General features: G+C 51.2%; 4 protein-coding genes across 8 annotated transcripts in view; 2 read left to right on the top strand and 2 right to left on the bottom strand.

Annotated features, from left to right (window-relative positions):
* Window positions 1–7,964, bottom strand: part of SLC39A11 (solute carrier family 39 member 11) — a 66,635-nt gene extending 58,671 nt beyond the window's left edge. Inside the window, exon 1 of the mRNA XM_072352308.1 lies at window positions 7,845–7,964. The gene's annotated coding sequence lies outside the window, so the exon portion shown is untranslated. The remainder of the gene's footprint in view (window positions 1–7,844) is intronic.
* On the top strand, window positions 168–6,782 carry SSTR2 (somatostatin receptor 2). Of its 2 annotated transcripts, none has more exons than XM_072352057.1 (2): window positions 168–629; window positions 1,157–6,782. In XM_072352057.1, exon 2 carries the CDS (start codon window positions 1,211–1,213, stop codon window positions 2,324–2,326), a length of 1,116 nt encoding a protein of 371 aa, XP_072208158.1. In that variant the 5' UTR covers window positions 168–629; window positions 1,157–1,210; the 3' UTR covers window positions 2,327–6,782. The 2 variants fall into 2 exon arrangements, with proteins under 2 accessions (XP_072208158.1, XP_072208157.1); XM_072352056.1 differs by having other exon boundaries at window positions 169–629; window positions 1,129–6,782.
* Window positions 7,890–16,560, top strand: COG1 (component of oligomeric golgi complex 1). Of its 2 annotated transcripts, XM_072352306.1 has the most exons (15): window positions 7,890–8,156; window positions 8,276–8,520; window positions 9,230–9,411; window positions 9,788–9,958; window positions 10,045–10,198; window positions 11,106–11,316; window positions 11,463–12,233; window positions 12,474–12,620; window positions 12,906–13,067; window positions 13,327–13,454; window positions 13,568–13,676; window positions 14,135–14,244; window positions 14,349–14,424; window positions 14,802–14,840; window positions 15,745–15,911. In XM_072352306.1, the coding sequence occupies exons 1-14, from the start codon at window positions 7,890–7,892 to the stop codon at window positions 14,817–14,819; spliced, it is 2,751 nt and encodes a 916-aa protein (XP_072208407.1). In that variant the 3' UTR covers window positions 14,820–14,840; window positions 15,745–15,911. The 2 variants fall into 2 exon arrangements, with proteins under 2 accessions (XP_072208407.1, XP_072208406.1); XM_072352305.1 differs by lacking the exon at window positions 14,802–14,840 and having other exon boundaries at window positions 15,745–16,560.
* On the bottom strand, window positions 14,516–24,180 carry VCF1 (VCP nuclear cofactor family member 1). 3 transcript variants are annotated; one of them, XM_072352309.1, is made up of 4 exons: window positions 23,998–24,180; window positions 22,534–22,630; window positions 19,305–19,346; window positions 14,516–17,177 (listed from the first exon to the last, which is right to left on the bottom strand). In XM_072352309.1, the coding sequence occupies exons 1-4, from the start codon at window positions 24,042–24,044 to the stop codon at window positions 16,935–16,937; spliced, it is 429 nt and encodes a 142-aa protein (XP_072208410.1). In that variant the 5' UTR covers window positions 24,045–24,180; the 3' UTR covers window positions 14,516–16,934. The 3 variants fall into 3 exon arrangements, with proteins under 3 accessions (XP_072208410.1, XP_072208411.1, XP_072208412.1); XM_072352311.1 differs by lacking the exon at window positions 19,305–19,346 and adding an exon at window positions 18,957–19,019 and having other exon boundaries at window positions 16,495–17,177; XM_072352310.1 differs by lacking the exon at window positions 19,305–19,346.
* Window positions 24,181–24,248: the final 68 nt, after the last annotated feature.

The following is a 24,248-nucleotide window of genomic DNA, read 5'->3' on the forward strand; positions in this document are numbered from 1 at the left end:
AAGACTGGGAATTCCACACACCCCTTAGTGCTGTGCGAGCCCCAGTGGGGTTATGGTGTGGCCATCACTGTGCCTTATCCCTCCCTCCCTGTACACCTTGGAGACACCAGGAGAAACCGAGCATTCTATTGCTGGAGACAAGCGTGAAGAATCTTCTGCTGGAAGCCCTGCGGAGCTCGGGAAGTCTCCCACCCTCTGGGGTGCTGCAGAGTCCCCGATCCCACGCCGCCCGCTGCACAGCAGCTCTAGCGCACACCTCCACACCCCTCATCCGAGCATCGGGCGGGCACGGCAGAGCAACATGGGCAGGGCTGCATCGGGAGAGCGGGGCAGGCACGTTGGGCAGAACATGCGGGGCATCGCGGGGCAGCTCATTACCGAACAGGGTGAACAGATCCGGGACGGACCGAGCGGCACCGAGCAGCAGCACGGGCAGGGCTGTCCCCGCCCCGGCCCCGCAGAGCCGCCCCACGCGGGGCGGGGCGCAGCCGGTGCGTTGGGTCCGGCGGCGGAGCGGGCAGCGCGGAGCTGATCGGATCGGAACGGAGCGGTGCGGAACGGAGGGCGCTGCCGGCGCCTCCCCGGTGCCCGCCGGGCCGGGCCGGGCAGGGGCACGGCAGTGGGAGCAGGTGAGCGGAGCGGGGTCTGCACCGCCCGGCTGTGCCTACCCGACCCCGGGGGCTACAGCCGCGGGGACCCTGCGGGCGCGGAGCTGGGCTGGGAGTGCGCGGGGGAGCGCGGGGTACGGGAACGATTCCCCGGCATCTTCCACGGTAGCGGCTGTGCTCGGGTTTCCCTTTCCCAAGCTGGGCGCTGGCTCCTCGCCGGGCTGCGTGCTGGAAGGGGAGGTTTTCCCCTACTGTCACTGCTCCGAGTGTCGGTCGCACCCAGAGAGGATTCACTCATCAGTCGCGATTCGGGGGTCGTGGGGGCTCCGGAGGCAGGAGGAGCTGTGGTGTGTCCAGGGCAGACTCCTCTGTGCTTCCTAAGCCCTGGCAGGGAGGAAGGAGTTGGCAGAGGTGGGCTGGGGAAAGCCCTCCAGGGAGCATCTCTCCCACAGAGCTCGGCTGCAGGATGGGCAAATCCTCTTCAGGATTCCCTTCATTTCCATTTTTCTCCAATTTCTAGAATTTTCTCCTTCATCCCCGAAGCACAGGGAGAAGACATCTGGGCTTCTCTGAGCCACCTGTACCCCACAACCAGCAGAGCCATGGATCTGGAATACGAGCTGCCCAACGCCACCACCTTCTGGTTCTCTCCGGCTTCCCCATTCGACAACTTCTCCGTGGAGGCCCCCACCAACACATCACAGAACACCACAGGCCATCACTTCGACCTAACCAGCAACGCCATCCTCACCTTCATCTACTTTGTGGTCTGCATCATAGGGCTGTGCGGCAACACGCTGGTGATATACGTCATCCTTCGTTATGCCAAGATGAAGACCATCACCAACATCTACATCCTGAACCTGGCCATTGCGGATGAGCTGTTCATGCTGGGACTGCCTTTCCTGGCCATGCAGGTTGCGTTGGTACACTGGCCCTTTGGCAAAGCCATCTGCAGGATTGTCATGACAGTGGATGGGATCAACCAGTTCACCAGCATCTTCTGCTTGACAGTTATGAGCGTTGACCGGTACCTGGCTGTTGTCCATCCCATTAAGTCTGCCAAGTGGAGACGGCCCAGGACAGCCAAAATGATCAACGTGGCTGTTTGGGGTGTCTCCCTGTTGGTGATCATGCCCATCATGATTTATGCCGGGGTGCAGCAGAATCATGGCAGGAGTAGCTGCACCATCATCTGGCCAGGAGAATCAGGTGCGTGGTACACGGGCTTCATCATCTACGCCTTCATCCTGGGCTTCCTGGTGCCTCTTACCATTATTTGCCTTTGCTACTTGTTCATCATTATCAAAGTCAAGTCCTCGGGCATCAGGGTGGGCTCCTCCAAGAGGAAAAAGTCTGAGAAGAAAGTCACCAGGATGGTCTCCATCGTGGTCGCTGTCTTTATCTTCTGCTGGCTCCCCTTCTACATCTTCAACGTCTCCTCTGTCTCTGTCCTAATTGTGCCCACGCCCATCCTCAAAGGCATGTTCGACTTTGTCGTGGTCCTCAGTTACGCCAACAGCTGTGCCAACCCCATCCTTTATGCCTTCTTGTCTGATAACTTCAAGAAGAGCTTTCAGAACGTCCTCTGCTTGGTGAAGGTCAGCGGCATGGACGACGCAGACCGGAGTGACAGCAAACAGGATAAGTCCAGGCTCAACGAGACCACAGAAACCCAAAGGACCCTGCTCAATGGTGACCTGCAGACGAGCATCTGAGGGAGCAGTGGGGTCATCCTTCACTCACTCTCCTCTCCCCACTTGCTCCCAATGGCACCGGTAAGTAGAGAGTCGGGCAGGAGTGCTGGAGATGCACAACCCAATGGGCCGGTTGTCCTAAGCTGGGCTGGTTCCCGAGCTGCTGGAGGGTTGGCTTTCAAGCATTGTGAAGGATATGGTTCAAGAGGAACTGCCTCACCAGAACACAAAGATTTTGTAGGAATCCCCACGTGGCAGCACACATTTAAACACCAAAGTGCCACTGTGGGCAATGGACATCACTGGGACAGCTCTGCTGGCTCTCCTGGTTATTTACCCACAGGGCTGAAATTGGCTTTGGATGCTCTGCCCCAGAACGGTGCTCAAATCAAACTGATGGATGGAGAATGGCAGCCTCGCTGGGCTGGGACCTGAGTGTGCAGGGGGTGATCTCAGGAGGAGCTGAGACTACAGGTGCACGCACTGCCTGTGCTGCTGCAGAACTGTGCCAACTCAGAGCCAAGACCTGCTGGGAGCTCCCTGGTGAGCACAAGCACGCTGTGCAGTCACATCCTCCCCGGGGAGACAAGGGGTTGCGTTCAGCCTGACTTTATAAGTTACTCGGTACTCCCGAGTTACTCCCCCCAAAGCCTCCCTACGGCTGTTTGACTGCCTCCTTTGCAGAGAGCTGTCCTGCATGGAGGAGGCACGGCAGGACAGAGGCAGGCTGCCCGAGGACCCAGCCCTCTCCAACACCTCTGGGTCCCTCCATGCTTCTGTTCTGCCTCTGCCAGCCCCTCAGCCTCCCTGCTGCAGGAAAGCCCCTGCCCTCCTCCCTCCTATGACCTATGGGATCCTATAAAGTGAGAAACAGATCCTATGGGATTTCCCCACTTTTTCATTCTTCTCCTCCTGGATCTGTTCACATCAACCTCTGGTTGCTCATGGCTGGGCTGGCTGAGCAGCCACTGTATGATCCAGTGAGAAATCCTTACCAAGAACACCTCCCTGCTCTGTCTGAGCAAGTCACAAATGAGAAAGGGGTGATGGAGAGAATGGTTGACAGTGCAATGGGACTTGGCCCAGACCCTCATCTGAGCCTAAAGGACTGGGTGGAGCAGAGGAGCTTGAGCTGAAGAAGGAGCCTCTGAGATTCCTGGAGAAGAATCCCTCGGCTGCCTCTTCTATGGGATGGCTGCAGCTGCTCATGTCTCCGCACCCTGTTGCTAACGGCAGGGCTGTGACCACTGAGAGCCACCCCTGTCACTGCTGGGGTGCAAGTCCTGCAGGTAACTGCAGAGGGGGGACAGCATTTTCCCCAGGGGCTTTCAGCACGAAGCCAAGAGGAAGAACAGAGAAGAGCATCCAGACCCCAGTGCCTCTCCTGTAACCAACATGGGTAAGGGGAACCCTGGGGTGCAGGTCATGTAGTGAGGGGGTGGTGGGTCTGACCCAGCCACTGGGAGCACAGTAAACCTCAGCCCACCATGTGCCCTCCCATGGCATAACCCTGGGAGCTGACATGCTCTGCTCAGACACCAAACACAGCAATTAGAGCTCAGCTGCTGCAGCGCCCGCTGCGTTTAGCTGCTCAAGAATGTCTTGCAGTGATCTGCTGTGCCCCAACGTGCCTCAGGGTCAGCACTCAAACCCTTCACTGTATGTGCAGGAGGGGAAGCGCAGGGCAGATCGTACCCATTATCCTGGGGTTTTGCAGTGATGCCCCCCTCCCAGCGCATCACCCCTGTCCTACTTTGCAACCCCAGCACCCCCACCAGTCCCAAAACCCCACAGGAGCTCAGTGCTGGGCTCAGTGCCTGCTCCCTGGCACAGTTCACTCAGATACCAGCATGAGAACACCCCTCTGGGTATGGGGCTTGGGTTACTGGGGCAAAGCAGGGCACTGTCAGCATTTATTTGCTTTTAACCATTTACCTCTGCGGGGGCTCAGCACTGAGCTGCTGGCAGCCACTTGCCGAGCGTGTCCCCACGACAGCTTCATTAAAGGGTGTAAATCCAACACGAGCAGTGGTGACGGCAGCACAGGCTGCCTATTGATGCCGCAGGAATTCAAACAAGAGCAGCCTGTCACATTACCATGAAATATCGGAGCGTGATTGCCAGCCTGCTGCAGCCCTCTGCCAGGGTAAGGCTTTAGTGTCAGGGCTGCAGCGACGCATCAGCTGGGCTCCTGGTGCTTAATATCTGCTGGGTGGGAGAAGAGCTATTTGTGTGGAAAGAACCTGGGGCAGGAGAGGTGTCAGGGAGGCAGGGGAGGGGTTAAGACCCCGATGTTTGCAGCCCCCAGCAGGTGCTGCAGTGCTGCTGGCAGCGCCCTGGTCCTGCCACCACCTCTCCATGGTGCAGGGAAGCATGGGGTGTTCCCCTTTCTGGTTGGGGGCGACTCCTCTGTGTGCTGCTTTCAGGCTGGCTGGTTGCTGCCTAATAAACAGCAGCGCTGTTGCTGCTGTGAGTAACAAAGTTTTCCTTCTCAGCCACTTGATTTTAGCCGGGACTTGACCTCATATTGGATCTGCTCAGAAAAGCCTCGCAGGGCGGCCAGCAGCATAATGAGATATCTTTCCCAGTTCATTTCAGAGCAAATAGGTTGATCTTGCAAGTGCCGGAGCAGCTCTGCTGCCACTTCACATGCAGACTATTCCCAGGCAAGTAAGATGAATTACAACTCTCTCCTGCCCTGCCTGGAACGGATTTAACCCAAATTGCAGGTGTGGTACTATCCTGTGTGCCAGCAACTGCGTGGTGACCCCAAGCCCATGAGAAACAGATTGTCCTCAATTCCATCACTTGATCCCACGTACAGATGAGGAACATTGTGTCCTAGGACAGAGCCTGGCTCCTGGTGCTGCGGTGGCTGGTTCCACCCAGTGCTTGGCAGCCAAAGCCTGCTGGGCAATGAGAGGCTGGGTTTGGCTCTTCAGCCTTCTTGTTGTACCTCTCCAGCTCCTGATATCAGCACCAAAGCTGCCTTGGACTTCTTTAAAATAACCATTTCCTAACAAACTGCACTGTTCTATCTCTGGAGGGCTTCCCCAAGTCTCTGTCCCTTATCCTTGATGGAGGTTCCAAGGCCTCCCAGGCTCTGAATCCACACCACTGCTCAGAGCCAGGCTTGGTTCCTACATCCCTCCCCATCCCCTCAGTACCCTTGTTCCTGCTCAGCAGATAGAAGAGTAGGAGCCAGCATCAGACCATTGCCTGCAGAGCCTTGCTGGAGCAGCCCCAAGCAGCACATGGTCCCACGGTCGCACCAAGGGGTTAACAGGGAGCACACTGGGGACGCTAACAGCACTAGCTCCCCCAAAAACAGCACCAGAAAGATGCAAGAGCTGAGCCCCTGGGACTGCAAGATAAGGGCACTGGGGCTCTGAAATGCCAGTGGTGTTTGTGCTGGGAGTACTGGGGTGCATAGCCTGAGAGCTGCATCTTGTGCTGTGCTCCTGGGGTTGTTTCAGCCCTTGCTATGAACAAGCTGATTTCCAACCTCTCAGGGAGAGCCTGCGTCCTCCTGGTCCCAGCCCTGCCACGGCTGTACAGAGGGGAGATCATCATCAAGGCACAGGCAAAGAGTGCAGCAGACCTCAAAGTCGACCTTCCCGTCGCTAAGTCTGAAAAGCAAACTGCTGCTTTCTGGCCCGAGGACACATCTGCCCTTCCTTGTCAGCCTGCAACCCCAGCTGCACGCTCCTCGTGTCAGATTTCATCCTGCTGATCGCTCCAGGACCAGGACGGCAAAACCCAGCAGCACAAGGACATGGTTCCAGCTGGGATCAGGGGAGCCTGTCTGGATCTGAGCCCTGACCAGAAGGAGACAAGGGACACAAAGCCCAACTACCCCACACTGTACTGCATGGTCAGGAGGGAAGGGGGTGGGTGATTGTACATATGTATATATACAGCAGATATGCCAGCAGAAGGTTTTGTTATCCTTGATGCTGTAGAGATACTCTGCGCCCCTCCGTTTAGCTGTGCACCCCACAAGCAGCAGCATGCAGGAGCAGTCAGACCCAGCCCTTTGGGTGCCCTTCACCATCCCTGTGGGGCTGGCTGCGGTGTGCACGAGACAGGAGGGATTGTGGAAGCAGCTGCTGTGCTGACAGGCAGCAACAGCAGGGGAAAAAAGCTTAGGCTGCTGCTTAGTGCTGAGCCCTTCCTAGCCAAGCTGGGGTTCTCCAAGCAGCGCTGTGCCACACTGCCATGTTCTGTACATACACCCCTCTGTCTGTGTATCTGTGCTCTGTGTAGTGTGTGTGGGTCTGGTGTAAGACATTGTGACTGGAACACGATGGAGAGCATTTCTGCTTGAAGCCTTTTCTCACGGTAGCAATATGGTTTTATCTCGGTGTCGGTGTGGAACTGAGCCTTTCTGCAGCGAAAGGCTCCCAGCTGTGTCACAAGGATGGAAACGTGGATGGGGGTGGGAGGAAAGTAAACAAGTTTTCCTACCATTTCTGACTTTCTGTGCATGTGCCCGAGCTGGGCAAGAGTATAGAAGAGGCTTGGACTCCTCCCAAGAGGAGGAAAGGCACCAAACCCAATGCATCGCCAAGGGCAGAGCACACTTTGTGTCCCGCACAGTCCCACTGTTCCCCATCTCACTGTAGCAGGGTTGGTCTCAGCTCAGAGGGTCCCTATGGGAGAGCTGGCTGCCCTAAAAGCCCCCCACTGCTCCAAGGCAGCACAAACTCAGGCCACAAAATGAGATGGGTCACAGATGGAGCGTGACCACAAAGAGCTGCGGGTACAAAGGTTACACAAACTCCCCATGAACGACTCCAAGGCAGGAGGTTATCTATCTTTTCATGCTGGCAACACCTCTGTGCTGCTTCTGAAGGGATCAGAGCCTATTAAATGCCAACTGCTGGTGATTTAACGCACTGATGACAGTGACACCGGGTAGGGCTGTGTGTGCTCCATGGCAGCACCCAGGGCTGTGCTGCACACGTTCAGACATCGACTCTGCTACAGACTGCGAATGCTCATAGAGGAGCACAGGCAAGAAGAAAGCCAATAACTGCCCCGGGAAGGATCTGTATTGCTCTGAGCTTTCCTTGTTGCATCCAAGGACTGCAAACATAACGCGTGTATTTCAGGTCGGTGCTACACTGAAAACACACCCACAAAATAACATCAAACCCAACATTTCGATAAATAAAGGGGGATTTGCTGTTTCCAATGGGTCCATCGCAGCTGCATTTCGCCCCCCCCCCCAGCCCAAGCAGAGCACACGGAGGGCTCGGCCGTACCAATGGCGCCCCCTAGCGGTGCCCGCCGGGCTTTGGGGCTGAGTTGAGGCCCGGCTCCGCGGCTCAGCGCTGCGGGTAAGGCTGGACCTGCCCCGGAAGCCAGGCGGGAGGGGAGTCCCGGTTGTCAGCCCTCAGGAAGGGCCCGGGCCCGGCGTTGAGACCGAAGCAGGCCCGTAGGTAGAGCGTTATCCCCCGCATCTCTGCTACCATGGCAACCGGGCGGCACTCTGCCCGGCGCAAAGATGGCGGCGTGCCGCCGGAAGTAGACCTACCTGACTCCAAGATGGCGGCGGAGACGTCACTACCGCCCCGCAGCGATGGCGGCCATGGCGGCGCGGGGCGCGGAGGCCGAGGTTCTTTTCGAAGCTCACACAGCGGCGGAGCTGCGCGAGGCGGAGCGGCGGTTGCGGGCCGGCATCGAACAGAAGCGAGAGGAGCTGCGGCAGATGGTGGGAGAGCGTTACCGAGACCTGATCGAAGCGGCCGACACCATCGCCGAGATGCGGCTGAGCGCCGAGAGGCTGCTGGGATCCGTGCGGGGCCTGCAGCGAGGCGGGGTGACGCGGCCCAACCCCGCTCCGACGGTGAGCAGCGAGAGGGTGGGCATGGGGGGGTTCGCTGCGGAACCCCATTAATGCCGTGTCCCTTAATGCCGTGTCCATTAACGCCGTGTCCTCCATTAATGCCGTGTTCTCAACCGCAGGCCCCGCCGCGGGTGCAGGAGAAGCTGTACCGGGCTGCGGCACAGCTGAAGCTGCTGCTGGACATCCCCGAGCGGGCATGGAGCGCTATGGAGGCCGGTCGTTACCTGCCCGCCGCTCACCTCTACCTGCTGTGCCGCCACCTGCACGGCCTGCTGCAGCTCGAGGCGCCCCGTGCCCGTTACAGCCCCATTCTCGCCCGGTTCCCCATCCTGTTGCGCCAGGTGGCTGCTGCCAGCCACTTCAGGTGGGCAATGGGATGCACTGAGAGCTGCGGGAACGAGGTGTGGTGCTGGGGGATTAAAGCAGGATGTGAACCAGCACTTGGGGCCCCAAAGGCTGACAGCATCCTGAGATGCGTTGACAGGAGGGATCGTCCCCCTCTGCTCCGTCCTGCAAGGCCCCACATGCAGTATTATGTCCAGGCCATTGCTGTGAGGAAAGGCTGGGGGAGCTGGGGGTGTTTAGAGTGGAGAAGGCTCTCTAGACCTCATTTCTGCATCTCAGTGCTTGAGAAAAGCTTGTACACAAAAGGGAGAACAACGTTTTACATGGGTGGTTAGTGATGGGATAAAGGAGAATGGCACTGAACTAAATAAAAGGAGATTCAGGTTAGACATCAGGACCAAGTTCTTTACCCAGAGGGTGACAAGGCCCTGGCACTGCTGCCCAGAGCTGTGGGTATCCCATCCCTAGAGGTGCCCAAGGCCATGCTGGATGGGACCCTGGACCCCATGATCTGGATAGGTGGCAGCCAGCCCACAGCAGGGGTTGCAACTAGATGATCTTTATGGTCAACTGAAGCCATTCTATGATTAAGTAACAGTATGCTTTCTGCTGGGAGGAATGCAATAACTTAAGAGATTCTGAGCAGAAACCCTACTAACCAAACTTCAGTTTCTGTCAGACCTCCTCCCTCCAGCACCTGGTTACTGTCTGGTTCCTTTCCTTGCCAGATCCACAATCTTGCAGGAGAGCAAGTCTCTGCTGAAGTCTCAGACCGTGTCAGACCAGGCAGTGGCAGAAGCCTTGTGTGCCATCATGCTTCTGGAGGATAGCTCCCCACGCCAGGCTCTTGCAGATTTCCTTCTGGCCAGGAAACTGGCAATCCAACAGCTTCTCAACCAGCCACACCACGGTCAGTACAACAGGGCTGCCTCCTTTTTAAAGTTAAGGTAACCAGCTTTGTTTCTTCTCCTTTTGCCCCGTAGTACCCAAGCAGAAAAGCGGGTGGCTTAATCCTGCAGATCTCCTAGTGGTGGGGTTTCAGCTGTTTTGCACTATTGCAGTGGTATGGTGGATATCACTGGCAGCTTTTTTGCCACAGTGCTGAATTAACAGGGCTCATGGACTAAAGCCATGCTTATATTTAACCAGGAAGCAGGTGATGCATGGGGCTGAGCCATGTGCCCCCCCAGCCCATTCCTGTAGGGTTTCACTAGATGCACAGAGCATCGTCGTACTTGTGTTATAGAGGGGCTGCCTCCACTGAAAAGCTTTTTCTTTATTTGCAGGTGCTGGTATAAAAGCTCAGGTGTGTTCACTGATGGAGCTGCTAACCACTACCCTGTACCAGGCTCATGCACTCTTCTACACGATGCCTGAAGGGGTGCCACCAGATCCAACCCTACCCTGTGGCTTACTCTTCTCCACCCTGGAAAGCACTACAGGCCAACAGCCAGCAGGTGAGCACCCAGCCAGCAGCAGCTCTGTTTACAAGCAGGAGACCTCCCTTGTGTTGAACCGATTCCTCCATCCCATGTGCTTCTAGGGAAAGGTGGGGTTCTGGAGGATGAGGTGAAGCTGAGCAGCTGGTTCAGGTACCTCCCAGAGTCTGTAGTGGAGTTCCAGCCGACTCTGCGGACCCTGGCACACCCCATCAGCCAGGACTATCTCAGAGACACACTGCAGAAGTGGATTGCCATGTAAGTGTGACACTCTCCTGCTCCATAGAACTCTCTCAGACCCTACAAGGTCTCCTTGCTAAGGACAAAACAAAACCACACGCCCCTATGTAGCAAAGCTCTGCTGGCTCCCTACTCAGTATCCCTTGTCCCCTGCAGTTAAGCAGCCAGAACAGCAGGACACAGTCTTATCAGGCTGTAGCACTCAGTTACAGCAGACCACACTGGTTAGCCCAGGATGTCAAAATATTTATCTAGAGCTGCTTTATACTGCCAAAACCATCAGCAAACAAAGAAAGCAAATCAAAACAAAACCCCTTACCTTTCTCTTTTGGCTCTTGGTCCAGCAACTCCTTCTTCCTCACTGCTCATCTCTAGACTGAGTGCAGACAGAGACCCTTTATGGAGTGCTCAGCTCCCTCCCCAGCTCCTCCCTCCCACCACGTGGATGGTGACAGCCTTTCCAGCCCCTTAGCAGCCTTGTTACTCATACGTTGGTGTCAATCTTGTGTCATTATCCCATAGAACTGCTGCTGGGCTGGCCAGCTGGTCGCTGGCATAAGCTGCAGCCCCCTATGGTGCGCTTATCGGCCATGGGATGTTTCCCCAGCAACCTTTCCCAGTGTCCCTGCTTGCCAGACTCATAATGGAGACAGTTAGCATAATGGGGGTGTTCCTAGGGTGCACCTGGATTCAGTGCCCACAGTAGCCCTGGGTTTCCAATGCAGGGCACATGGCTTCCTTGCTGGGATTTAGGGTGCAAGCTGCCTCACTGAGCCAGAGGTACCCTGAGCCCTGCAGGTGCTTTTGCAGGTAGAGTTTCCCACTGACAGATAAAGAACCCCCCACACACACACCTTGATGTAGCATGTTTTCTCCTGGGTTCCAGTTGTTTCTGAGCAAGTCTGAAGTAAAACTCTGCCTTCAGGTGCAGTGAGGATATCAGGGCTGGGGTCAGCAACCTGCTGGTCTACGTGAAGAGCCTGAAAGGTCTTGCAGGGATTCGTGATGCAGTGTGGGAGCTGCTCACAAGCGAGTCCATAAGCCAGAACTGGGATGTGTTGTGCCGTCGCCTTTTGGACAAGCCTGCTTCTTTTTGGGAGGACCTGCTGCGGCAGCTCTTCCTGGACAGGCTGGAGGTGAGCATTCTGCTGCAGCTCTACTCTCTTCCCCATCTTCTTGTCTCCAGCATGCCACTGGTCTCTGTTGGCAGCACTAAGTGCACGTCTTAAGTTCTGTGTTAGAGGAGGCACCTGTAAAAGCTGCTTTTTTCCTCCCGTTCTAGATACTGACTAAAGAAGGGTTTGAATCCATCTCAAGCAGCTCCAAACAGCTTCTCATCTTAGCCCTGCAGGAACTTGAGGCCAAATCCAACACCTCTGCCTTGAGCAAGCACATCCAGTTTGAACATAATGTGGCTCAGTTCCTGTGGTCAGAGAGCTCCGGAGATCTGCCTTCAGATGCTGCATGGGTCAACGTGGCAAACCGCAGCCAGTTTGCCAAGAGCGGCCTGTCCATGAAGGCCCAGGCGCTCACACCATGCGTGCAGAGCTTCTGCTCAGCTCTGGACTCGAAGCTGAAAGCCAGGTTGGATGACCTGCTGTCCTACCTTCCTGCAGAGTCTTCAGCCACCAAAGAGCTCACTCCCACCGTGCAGCCTCGTTCAGCCTTTGACCGCTATGCTGACACCAGCATGGTGGAAGGGCTGCTCCGTGACCACTGCATTGCCTGCATCCACCATGTGCTGGGCTGCGTGCGTGAAGAGCTCCAGGGTGCACAGGTGGATGCTCCCAGTGATACCAGGCTCCATGCTGTCCTCTTCATGGCCAGGCTCTGCCAGTCCCTGAGTGAGCTCTGTCCTCACCTCAAGCAGTGTATCCTAGGCCAATCAGGCAGCACAGAGACAGCACCGAAGGAAACCCGCTCCACCAAGAAGCTGGGGAAGGGGAAAGTCCAAGAAGTGAATCCTGTGCAAGCCAAGTGGCAGGAGGTGAAGGCAGAACTCCTGCAGCAGAGCCTGGCTGCTTACCAGATCTGGAGCTCTGCTGTCACTAAAGTAAGAAGCTGCTTCTCTCATCACAGCTGCTTTCTGTGGGGGTTTCACTGGCTCAGCTCCCCACGATTGGTGCTGCTGCTCCTTATCTGACAGATGGCACCCAGTTGGGATGCATTGCTTGGGAGGCTCGGCAGAGGGGAGGGTTGAGGGAGGAGAGTCTCTCTGCAGGAGAAGGCTGCCTGTCCGTGTTTACTCTCACTAGAGTTTTGTTATTCGATGCTTTTGTGTTTTGCACTCTAGGCTCTGGTTCAGTGCTTTACTCAAACACTGCTGCTAGACACAGCCGGTTCTGTCTTGGCCACAGCCACCAACTGGGATGAGATTGAAATTCAGGAGGAGGCTGAGTCTGGAAACAGCGTAACATCAAAGATCCGTCTGCCTATACAGGTATGAGAAAGATCCTCTTGATAAACACAGAGAAATGATCTGATAGGAAAAGTGATGTTTTCCAAAACCACTGCTTTGTCAAAGGTTGCTGACCTACCATGCAGTTTGCCTGGCACTATGAGCACAGGGCAGACACTCTGGTGCTGTTATTTGCTCTTTGAGACGCTCACCTCATAAGGACACAGAGGTACAGGGAGCTCAGAAGAACTGAAACGATGTTATACTGCTGACAAAGCTAAAATCGCTTACAGACCACATGAAAATAACACTTGTTTTGTTCAACAGCCATCCTGGTACGTCCAGTGCCTCCTCTTCAGCCTGTGCCAAGAGGTGAACCGAGTCGGCGGTCACACTCTGCCGAAGGTCACCTTGCAGGAGCTGCTGAAAGCTTGCATGGCAGAAGTCCTTGCTGCCTATGAAAAGCTCATGGAGGAGAAGCAGGACAAGGTACGTTAGTAGGATCAGGCCTGGCTCCAGCTTGCATGGGATGTGGGGATTGCTGAGCAGTCTCTGTGCTCTGGTCCCTTGGAAAAGGAAATATCTACCTGGGAGAGCTAAAAGGGTGAGTGAGCTCTGCCTCCCCCAGAATGAAGCAGAAAGGGATCCGACGTCAGCCTGTGTGCTCAGAGTGGTTTGGTTGTGCTGGTCGTTGTTTGGGGGGGCTGACATTGTCAATGTGAGTGAAGAGCCCTCTTCTTATTTGCAGAAAGCAGGCACCTTCCCCATGACACAGAACAGAGCTCTGCAGTTACTCTACGATCTGCGGTACCTGAATATCATCTTGACAGCGAAGAGTGAGGAAGCAAAAACAAGCAGGATCAAGCATGACTCCAGGTGCAGTGTAATTCTGAGCAGTAGAGACTTGCAAGCCATCCCATGGACATCAGCAGCCATCTTTGTGTCTCTAGGATGTAAATACTGACGGGCCTTCTCTGCTCTGCTTGTAGGATTGAGAAAGTGACTGACTTCCTGGAGGGACACATCGATCCATTTGACTTGGATGTTTTTACACCGCACTTAAACAGCAACCTTAATCGCCTGGTTCAGCGAACCTCTGTAAGTGCATGAAAAGGAATGCATCCATCAGGAAGCAGTGCTGCAAAACATGATTTGTAGGGTAGCTGCAGTGCTTTATAAACTGCTTAATGTCCAGAGAGAACTACTGGCAGTCAGGAATGAGAAGGGTATTTAACACCAGGTGACAAGAGGAGCTTGCTGAGCTGGCTATATGGCACATAATCATGCATGGAGTTGGCAGAACTTTATCTAACAGGATTTGCTGAAGCCTGTGCAATGTTAATTGGGTTAAGTAGTGCTGAAACAGCCCTAGAACTCAACTATAGTAACAGCGAGCAGCACCAATTAAGAGTTACAAGGAGAGAAGGGGAACAATTTATAGTCAGACTTTTAACCAACCACAGGTGCCATGCAATGCCAGCAGACTCAGCAGCAGCACATTGCCTGGTCAACTCTGCAGATGCCCTCATTGTAAACAGTCCTTTCATGCCTTGTAGGTTCTCTTTGGCTTACTGACTGGGACAGAGAACCAGTATGCAAGCAGGAGTGGTGCTGTCGGCTCTCAGGAGCTCCATAATATCTTACCCTTAGCATCCAGCCAGATCAGGTAAGTTACCCAGCTCTTCTATTCGTTCCTGCATCTCTTCAGGAAACAGGTCTGGCATTGCTGTTCCCTGTGACCAATCGCATCTCTTTCTTCCATCTCTTAAGGTTTGGACTTCTGCCGCTCAGCATGTCAAGTTCACGAAAGGCTAAATCTGCTACCAGGAACACAGAAAGAGTTCAGGTTGGTATAACAGAGCCATCTTAACTTCTTACCAGAGCTCATTCTCCCAACAACACTGGAGCTTGAGGGAAAGAAGAAAGTAGCCAAGCAGTTAATGTTTAACCTGATTTTTATTTTCTGTAAAATGAGAGAACCATTACGGCAACACAGCATGAGATGGGTTGGTTTTTCCCTTGACCCTCAAAAGGAACCTGATAGCCCCTGGATATTTTTGGGGCCTGCTTGCTGTATGGTAAAGCATTGGCAATAACCATCATGAAAATGCAGAGATTTTCACAGATGAGGTGTTTTGAGATCAATGCATAAAAAGATTTCATTTAAGTATGGCTGCAAGAAATGTTAAAGGATATTATCTAATTATTTCAACTCCCTTCCAGTGCGATGCTGACCTTTAACTCCTGATGAAGTTGGCCTGGGTATTTCAGCCTGTGTGAATGGAGTGGCTTGCTTCTCTTGCAAAGGCTCTGCCTTGTCTCGCTGCTGTTCTACTAGCAGACAAACATGCTGCCATGTTTCCTCCAGTTTAAAACATTTGCTTAGGGTGGAGTTCCCTGTGCTGAGGATTGAAAGAGCCAAGGGATACTTTACTGCTACAGGAAGCAGTGATCCATTGTCTTTAACCATATACACTCTAATCATCAAACTGATGTTTCTTCAACTGGAATGGAAGAATAAAGATCTGGCTTTATCAAAGCAGAGCGTTACATGAGATGCTGGCATTTACTCTGCAATTCTTGTTCTTTATGATTTAGAAGTACTTAAAAAGACACAGTATCAGGGTTATTTAAAAAGCTTAAAACTAAATGTATTCTTTACCTCTTTCACCTCAGCTGTAGTAGCGTGTAGAAGTGTGCAGTGATGTCTGTCTTGCTTCCACCGTTCCCCTGCTATGGGGGCAGCAATGGCTATGGAGTACGTGGACATTCTGCATTCACTCCACTCTGCAGAATCACTTGTTCCTTTTATCATAGAACAGTTCTAGAGAGGTTAAAGTCCACAATTGCTCAAGAGCAGCTCTCTACAAATGCAACAGCTGTACTTTTACTGTTGTTCCCCCATTGCTCTGAGCAACAAAAGCCCTTTCCCTACTGCAGAATTACTATGTTTGAGCACTGAATGACTTCTGTATAGCTGCTAACAAGAAGAAGCTGTGCATCCACCTCTCAGAACAACCTTTTGCTGCTTGTCACTGCAAAGTCAGTTAGGTTGTCTGGAAACAGCTCTTCTGCTGTAGTCTGTGCCCCCTTGCAGCTACTATAGATGAGGGTTTGGTCAAAGGTATGCTGTAATCATTCCTGACTCTCTTGTGTTTAAAAACAGGTTCCACCTCCTGCACTCACAAGAGCAGAAGACGAGGCCCTGCGCCCTGGCTCCTTGTTCAGGCAGCTTGTAACTGAGGAAGAAGACACAGCCGCACCTTCTCTCTTCAAGCTGGGATGGCTTTCTGGCATGACCAAGTGATTTCATTAAAAGAGTTTGTCTCTGCATTTGTCTTCACTGAGAATACTCTCCCTGCAGCAGGGACTGGCGATGCCTCCACAGGTGTTATCAGAAGAGAAGTGCTTTCCGTTCTCAGCCAGCTGGTAGCACGCCACTTGAAGCAGGAACAGGTCAGGACAGTCCTTGCACTCTGGCGGCTGAACCAGAGGTCTAACTACTCTTTTACTTCCTATTCCTTAGGAGTTGTTAGCCTTAAAGTCAAGTTAAAGCAACAAAACTACACAACGTAACAGAAAACAAAACATTTCACAGCTAGAAATTGGTAGTAGAGCAACATAAGATTCCTCCGTCCTTCAAAAGCTCCTCCCCAGGCTACTCTATGCTTTCCTCAGCAGATACCATGTGTCTGCTCACTAAACGAAACCAGCAGGCATCTGGTATTTTGGCTACAGCTGCCTAAGCTTTCCTGGTTCCAGTTTCACAATTTAGTTTCAATACTGCAACAGTGAAGATGAAGCAGACAGGGCTCATCACACCCCAGACCTGGTGGAGAGCTTACAGCTACAGCAGTCCTACAGCATTCCTGTGACAGCATTTACTTTGACTGTCTTATTACCTCGAAATGCTCCAAAAAATTATTTTCCCAAAGAAATTTTCGACTGGTTTATTGAAATTAAAAAAAAAAAAAAAAAAAAAGACTTATAAAACTGAAGATGAACGCTGGAAAGAATTTTACATAGAGCAACAAATTGCTAACAGATTAGGCAGTCAATTGGAATTGGACGTTACGCAATCCTATATCACAGATGTGGATTCCTCAGTCTCCTCTTGACACGTACTTTAAAACCACCCCAAAAAGAATCCTATAAAAATTGCTTCAAAGCCCCTTTTGCATTGCAATAGTGCAGCAAACCACAAGTAAACAATTTCCTGTTAACCTGTTATTTCATTTCAAATATAGACTGAAAAGGCAACAGGCGTTTTGTGCAATTTCATTTTAACAAACTGAGTTGAAATATCCAATCTACACAGTGCTGTCCCTTCACAGAAGGCAAGGAACTGCTGGTTCATCATGTAGGAGGGCGTCCCCGGCTCTGTAAGCTGTGGAAGTGTGCTTCCTTCAGGATCTGGTTGATGTGGAAGTAAGGACCTTGACTTAGTGCAGACTGCTCATGGAAGGACTGAGAGGAGACAGGGCTGGATCCCGTAACTATGGGGTTCAGGCTGGATTCTGGGCCGCTCGCTCTGTCAGGGCTGTTGATGCTACTGCTACTACAGCTGCTGCTGCTGCTGCCGCTATCGCTGCTGGAGGACTGAGACAAAGAGAATGTTAACAGCAGAATGACACATTTTCCTCTCCTGTCCACAATGAAGCAAGCAGTCTTTGCATCAAGTCCCTCCCTTCCAGATTTTCAGGCTCATGTTCAGCCTGACGGACAAAAGAAAATCGACCAAGTGCTTTCTTGGCATTCATAGCTGCAGTTATTGCCAACACATGAAAAGCATCACAGAGCTGAAGGGATGAGCAAGCTTTCACCCAGAGTTTCTCTGACCTCCAGTTCAAACCTCGTGCTTTAAAGCCCATCAGCTCTACCCCCATGACCCACATTTTAGCACTAGTGAAGTTTGCTGAATTCATCCGAGAACTGGAAAATAAAGAACGTTCCTACAAAGCCACACGTGTCAGTAAAGGCAGGCAGGGCATGGGGAAAAAGCTGTACCATCCTCACATGAATCACTTCTGGTTCAGCAGACGTTTTAGGTAAGCACCATGCAAAGCATTTTTCTAGAAGTCAGTTTTTTTTCCCCCTCAAATGTGATCTGAAGCATTGAAAGCCACAGGCTGTTAAAGGCGACACGATAACCAATTTAGGTCTTTGAACACCTCAACATGCACACAGCTCTTCTTCTCCCAGCAGAGTACTGGGACTGCAATGTTAGCTGTTAGTTTTCCATAGCAATTTACTTGACACAGCAGTGAAAGAATGACAGCCACCTAGTACTTCCACACAGAGAAAAGAGAGAACTTATGATTGAGCTCACGTGGAGGACAAGGTTCATTTGCCAGCATTTAGGATAAAACACACTTTGTGGTAATAACTGCGAGAGCATTAGCCATCATTTTCAGCATTTCAAAGACATAAAACTGTTTGGTTTACATTATTTTAAGGGCTGCTAATGAAAGGTCTCCATTAGCTACGGCTGAAATACTTCAAAGCCAGGCTGGATGTAGATCTGGGCAGCCTGGTCTGGTGCTTGTGAGCCTGCAGATGGCAAGGGATTGAAACTGGATGATCGTTGTGGTCCTTTTCAACCCAGGCCATTCTACAACGCTATGATGTGCTGTTCAAGACGACAATGCTAAAATTTAGGTGCTTAAGAATCAGCAAGTGACTGCTTTGCCATCCTGCAAGAAGGGAATTCAAAGCAAGCAGCCACCATAAATGACAGCAGCTAAAAAAAACCATTTTGGTAAGCATTAAGTTAAAACCACAGAAGTCAGAGCTTGGCAGTGACAGCAGAGGAAGAGAAATTTAAGGCAATCAACTGCAATTTAACAGTTGGCACCACATCCAGAAAGTCTCACTTAAGGGTAAATCTAAGAACGGTGCAAACTGCATCTGCGAGAGGCTTGGGAAGGCATGTACAAATTGGGGCTGGATCACAATACCAGCTGGAAGCCCCGTGGCACTGATTCCACAAGTGATCGCCACAATTCAACCATGTACATCTCCTTGTTTTGCTAAGCACTAAAAACGCTTCTGTGCTTCAGTTCTGTTAGAGTACGTCAAGCAAGACAGTGGTAGTAGTGAGGCTGTACCCGTGCCGGTGTGTTAGGTTTAGCTAGCAAGGAGAAAACAACAAAAAAGATACATGAAGTCATTCTCAAGGAAGCAGCAGATGTAACTACATGAGCATCCTGCTCCTCTTTCTACTGCTACTGACACTCAAGAGGGAGAGAACACCAGAAGGACAGAGAGGAGCAGCGAAATGGCACTTGCTAGGCCATCTCATTTTGCATAGAAGCACAAATACTGAAATGCAGTGCTGTTATGCTGAACAAGTCACAGCAGCCTTGGAGAGAAACCCACCGCACAGGACACTTTGTTTCCTTTTAGTCTGTGTTCCTTACTGTTTTTCGTTACAGCCACCTTCTGAAAATCAAGGCAAAAATCAAAATGAGAACCTAGCATTGCTCACTGCTGAAGTTTTGTATCTCATCAGAACAAAAACGTTTTAGAGCTGTTAGTAATGATTACTTTTTTTTTTATGCATGACTAACTTCATTTTTAAAGCATAGACTGTGTCCTGGGACGTGCTTCCTACATCTAAGGCTGTTGGTAGCTCTGATTTGTCAGACTCTTTATTTCCATTTCTCTAATGCAAAAATTCACTAGCACAAAGCCCCCTTTATAGCCCAAACCACGTCATGGACCTACCATTTCCCCAGGCTGTGGTGCACATTCTGTTACGCATTTGGACTACAATTAGACAAAAAAAGAATCCTTAAAGTCATCATGGCAGCAATGACAGGCATCTACACAATGAAACAAAGGTTTAAGCAAAAGGGCAGAAGAAAGTCCTGTGAGATTTTATGAGCACCTGAAGTATCAAGAGGGCATCTCCATGGCTTACCCAGTTCATCAACCCCCCCCCCTTAGCATAACACAAATTTTATCCAGATATTTGCTTGGAAACTTTATCTGCATCAATCTGCTGATCCATGATGCTGTGTCTCAATCACTGACAGCAAAAACTCAAGAGCAGCTCTATCAAAGATGAATTTAACAAAGAATTAATCTGGTTCTAATTACAATTTAGACCAGCCCTTCCTCACCATGGTAGTATCTGTAGAGTGGCATAGCTGCAATGCTACAGAAAGACTTTGAGTTGTGAGAAGCAACTGCTGCCCTGTGTCAGCAACCTCCAGTAGGAATAACTGAGAAATCGCATCATCAGTCAGGCTAACAGAAAGGAATCCTAAGAAATTAGGCTCAGGAAGGAAAAGAGTTGCTGGAACACCACAGGCTCCCTTCCTTCCCAGGGTAAAAAAAAATCAGAGCAAAGGGCTTTCCCCAGCAATTCCCAGGCTGCAGAGCACAGGGCTACATTCCCCTAATTCCCCACATAACAGCTCCTCAGCAGATCCACTGCAGCTCTGCCTAACCTGACATACAGGCTTGTTGACGACAGCAGAGCTTTTGCTAAAGTAATCAGCAGGTACCGATGTAGACAAGAAAGCTGACCTGCTGGTTAAATGGAGAAGAAAGAGGACAGGATGAGCAGGAAACTGAGTGCAGTGGAAATGCTCTCCTTTGCTAACATCCACCATGGTTGCTGTTTACGGACTGAACTGCAAAGCAGAAGTTTCCTGCATTTGTCACTTGGGAATGTAGGAGTGGTTTGTTCTGAGAACAGAAGGAATTGCACATCATTACAACACTTTGCCAAGAAGCAGTGCTGATGGGTGCTGAAGAACATCTCTGTTTCCTTCCTGTGTAAGTCAGCTCAAGTTAAAAATGCTGCCTACCCCAGATGAAAACAGCAGTAACCTCCCCCTTTACACACAGCTCATAGGAGCAGTGCGACTGAAAGTAAGGGACAGTGATGCCATCAAATAACCCACACATGAACAGCCACTAAAAAAGAAACAAACCCCAAACCTCCCTTCATCTAACACTTGGCTATCAGCTATAGAGAATAAGACAAAACACAGAAAGGTCTGCCATGAGCCAGGTTCTATTTGTGGGCTGTGGCCACCAGGTTTTTGTACTGAGGTTATGTTCTCAAGGCAATCACTCTGCGAGAAGGAAAGCCAACTTTCAACGGAAGGAATACAAGAGGAATCAGAGCTCTAGCCAAGATGACACAAAAAGCAGGTGTGTGTGCCCTCAGATGGAAACACTGTATTTCCTATTCCTCCCCTACAGCTGTTGTGGACTTTGAATCAGCCAGAGCTCCCCTTTGCAAATGACATATCAGGAAACTGAAGGACAAGCACTACAAAGTAGCAACAGTTTCAAAGTGACACCAATCGGAAGCACTCGCACACTGCAAGCATCAAAATGTCTCCACTTAGTGCAGGAAGTCCTCAAAGAAACATTGAATACTGATTTTATCTCACAGCTTTAATCTCTGAGCATGCTCAGTTCAGTGACTCAACATCACAAGAAAACAAGCAGGGGAAAAGAAGAAAAAAAAAGCTCTGTAGAAAACATAATGAATTTTGTTCCTTTGAGAAACCAGGAAGATGATCTCCTTGCCTGCACATCAGGGTTTAAATGTGTTAAAGCATACTTCTGCAATGCAAGTGCATGCATGAAGCAGGAATCTTAATGTTAGCTGCAGCAATTGAACTCTGCTCTGACTTTGCCAGCGGCAGGGCAGGCAGCTCATATCCATGCTGTTCACTCACAGGCACCCCAAACAAAACAGCAGTTAAGGACAGAGGTAAGGGCATCTGCTCCTATGTGTCTGCTACAAGGCTGTTCTCCCATTGCTGTGTTTTAGTGGCTTGGCCCAGCCAAATGTCAAGTGCTCATAGGACAAGCAAAAGTGCTTCTGCCACTCACCATGAAGGTCTTTCCTGATATTCTCAAACTCATTACTCCCATTTCAATCCCTTGTTCCACACTAAATTCTTCCTCCTCCTGCCACAAAGCTTGTTTAGCCATTAACTACTCTACACACGAAGAGGTGTTTAACCTGTTGGACAAGTGATTCTGTGTCAGGTGGCAAGCAGCTATTAATGCTTCTACCCGTTATACCCAAGAAGGAAAACCAATTCCAACCCAGCAAGTCCTATTTTTGGCAAAAACAACACAGGTAACAGCAACATCTCCCATCAGAGCAACCTCCCTCATGATGGACATCTCAGCTGTGCAAGCCCAGTATCACAGCAGCCACTGGCAAAGCTGTGCTGGCTGAAAGAAAGCCTCCCTCGCAGAAGTCATGGTGGGATAGAGAGGTTGGTATCATTTCGAATCAAAGCACGCATTTGAAGGCATTCCTATGTCATAAAAGGTACACTGCTCAACTACAGAGCACACCACGTGTGCAGTCAAAGCATACTTAGTAGTTTGATATAATAATATCCTGTAATTACTTATTAAAGTCAGTCATCAGAGGGAGAGGGGCTCCATTAAAATAAAAAGATATTTTAAAATCTTAAAAGAAATCTATTTCATAACTTCCAGGGCCACCAACTAATAGGCAGCCTCCACACTGCACGCTCTTATCCACGAATGCTCTGCAACAGAACTACATGGCTAATTAGAAACGCACAAAGTGAACCTGCAGGTGATTAACACAGGCAACAAATCAGGAAATCTGGCGGCAGGGTGGAAATCAGCATCTTTTTATTTCTTTATTTTAATCTGAGATGCTAGCAAATGACATCATGCTCAAACACCTGCTGTGTGAGGGATGAGACCACAGAAGACAGAAACTTTCTGGTCAAACATAACACTCTTCGCTGGAAAACATGCTGATATCCAAACTGCAGCTTATAGATTTGAGACTCTGAAGTACATAACAGAGTTTGTGTCGTACACAAAGGAAAAAAACAGGTTTCCCATCAACAATTCCCCACAAATAGTATTTCACAGAATAATCCAACTATTAAACTCAGCATTAAAGGAAACTAAATCTGCCCAAGAAGGCTCTCACCTCAGTGTCCCAAGAGTCCTGAAGGACAGTATTCCTGGTACTACGTTTGGTCTGTGGAATATGACTGTCATCTTCATTACCATTGCGCCTCCTCTTCCTGAAGAAAGTTCGGGGAGAAAGAAGAATAAAAAGCATTATCAGCATAGTGCTGTATTGCTGGTTTTGCCCTTCAAAGGTGATTCTTCAGGAAAAAAAAAACAACAGGAAAACTCATTAAATTAATGACAGACACATCTAAACCTGTGTCTATTCTGTTGTGGACATCATTTTCTCCTTTTAGCTGCTCTCTATGGAGAAAACTATCACCCTCCTCCTCACCAACTACTCAGGTCAATGTTCCGTACCAGTTTAAGGGACAGAGATTCACACTTGCCATTAAAATCAGTGTTAAGCATCCCTCTAAATAAATTTGTTCGGCAGTTCTCAGCCTTGCAACTGCTCTCGGTGTTCAGATACATCTAAATAAACACCCAGGACTTTGGAAAACATCTGACAGGCTGAAAAGAGCAGCTGGACAAAGCAGCAATGACCACACTTGCAATAAATACCCAGTTACTCTCATCTTGTTTATATGAGCAATTGGAGCCTGTGACGACTCTCCTCAGTCTCCCAAATCAGCATTTGAAATCAAATCATGTTATTGAACTTTTTTTTTCCTTCCTTGCATTCTAAAAGAAAGGTCTGCTTGCTGCTGAGGTGGTGGAAAGCACATCCAAGAAGACAAATCCTTCCCCTGTTCGGATCTATTTGCCATCCTCTTATGACATCAGCGCTGCCCCGTAGCAGCTTAGCAATAACAGCAGCTTAAAATCCCTGTGAACCGCTGTCTCTCAGTGTCAGCAAAACCCGGCTGTTAATGTCAGGCAATTTTTTCCCACCCTAGAAACACAGGTCTACCACATCCTCAGTGTGCTGGGAAAAAAAAAGCCATTTCAATAACCAAGGATTAACACACACAGACACATTCAAATGAGTCAAAACAGACTCAGGCAAAATATTTATAACTGAATCTTTCTGGCTGAAAAGCTGCAGCAGCCTCAGCCCACGCCTGCAGCCTCTCCCTCCCTCGGGATGGCCACAACACTGCGGCCTGACGCCCACCACAGCCCTCCAGCTTCCCCGTGTTGTTACAGAGTCTGATTCCTCACGTCAACACCCCCCCATTGAGAAGAACCATCCCCCACCTCGCTACCAACGCGCTCTGTCTCTACGCAGCGCCTCACTCAGCACCCACAACGCCGCCCCTCGGCTGCCATTCCACCCCCACACAGCCCAGCTTCCTGCTGCAGCCTCAACCCCCCGCTTCCCCACCCCACAAACCCGCGGCGCCAGCAGGCCGAGACCCCCCCGGGCCTGCCTTCACCTCAGGCCGACACCCCCCCGGGCCTGCCTCCGCCTCAGGCCGCGCTCTCTCTTCCCCCCCTTTCTTTCTCCTCCTCCTCTCCCCTCAGGCCGTACTCCCACCTCTGCCTGGCTCCCCTCTCGCTGGGCAGCGGCTGCCTGCAGCTCATGGCAGGCACAGCCCGAGGGCCGCAGCGCGCTTCGACGCCGCTGAGGAGACACAGCGCCGTTCGACTCCCACCGCCGCTTCCGGCGTCTCCACCTCCCGCACATGCGCACTGCCCGCCTTAACCCCGCCTTTGTCATTGTGCGCAGGCGCGCGGCTACCTTTAGCCCCGCCCCGTCGATGCGCGCATGCGCACTTTACAACCCCC

This window comes from Excalfactoria chinensis, chromosome 17 (assembly GCF_039878825.1).
Source record: "Excalfactoria chinensis isolate bCotChi1 chromosome 17, bCotChi1.hap2, whole genome shotgun sequence".
NCBI lineage: Eukaryota > Metazoa > Chordata > Aves > Galliformes > Phasianidae > Excalfactoria > Excalfactoria chinensis.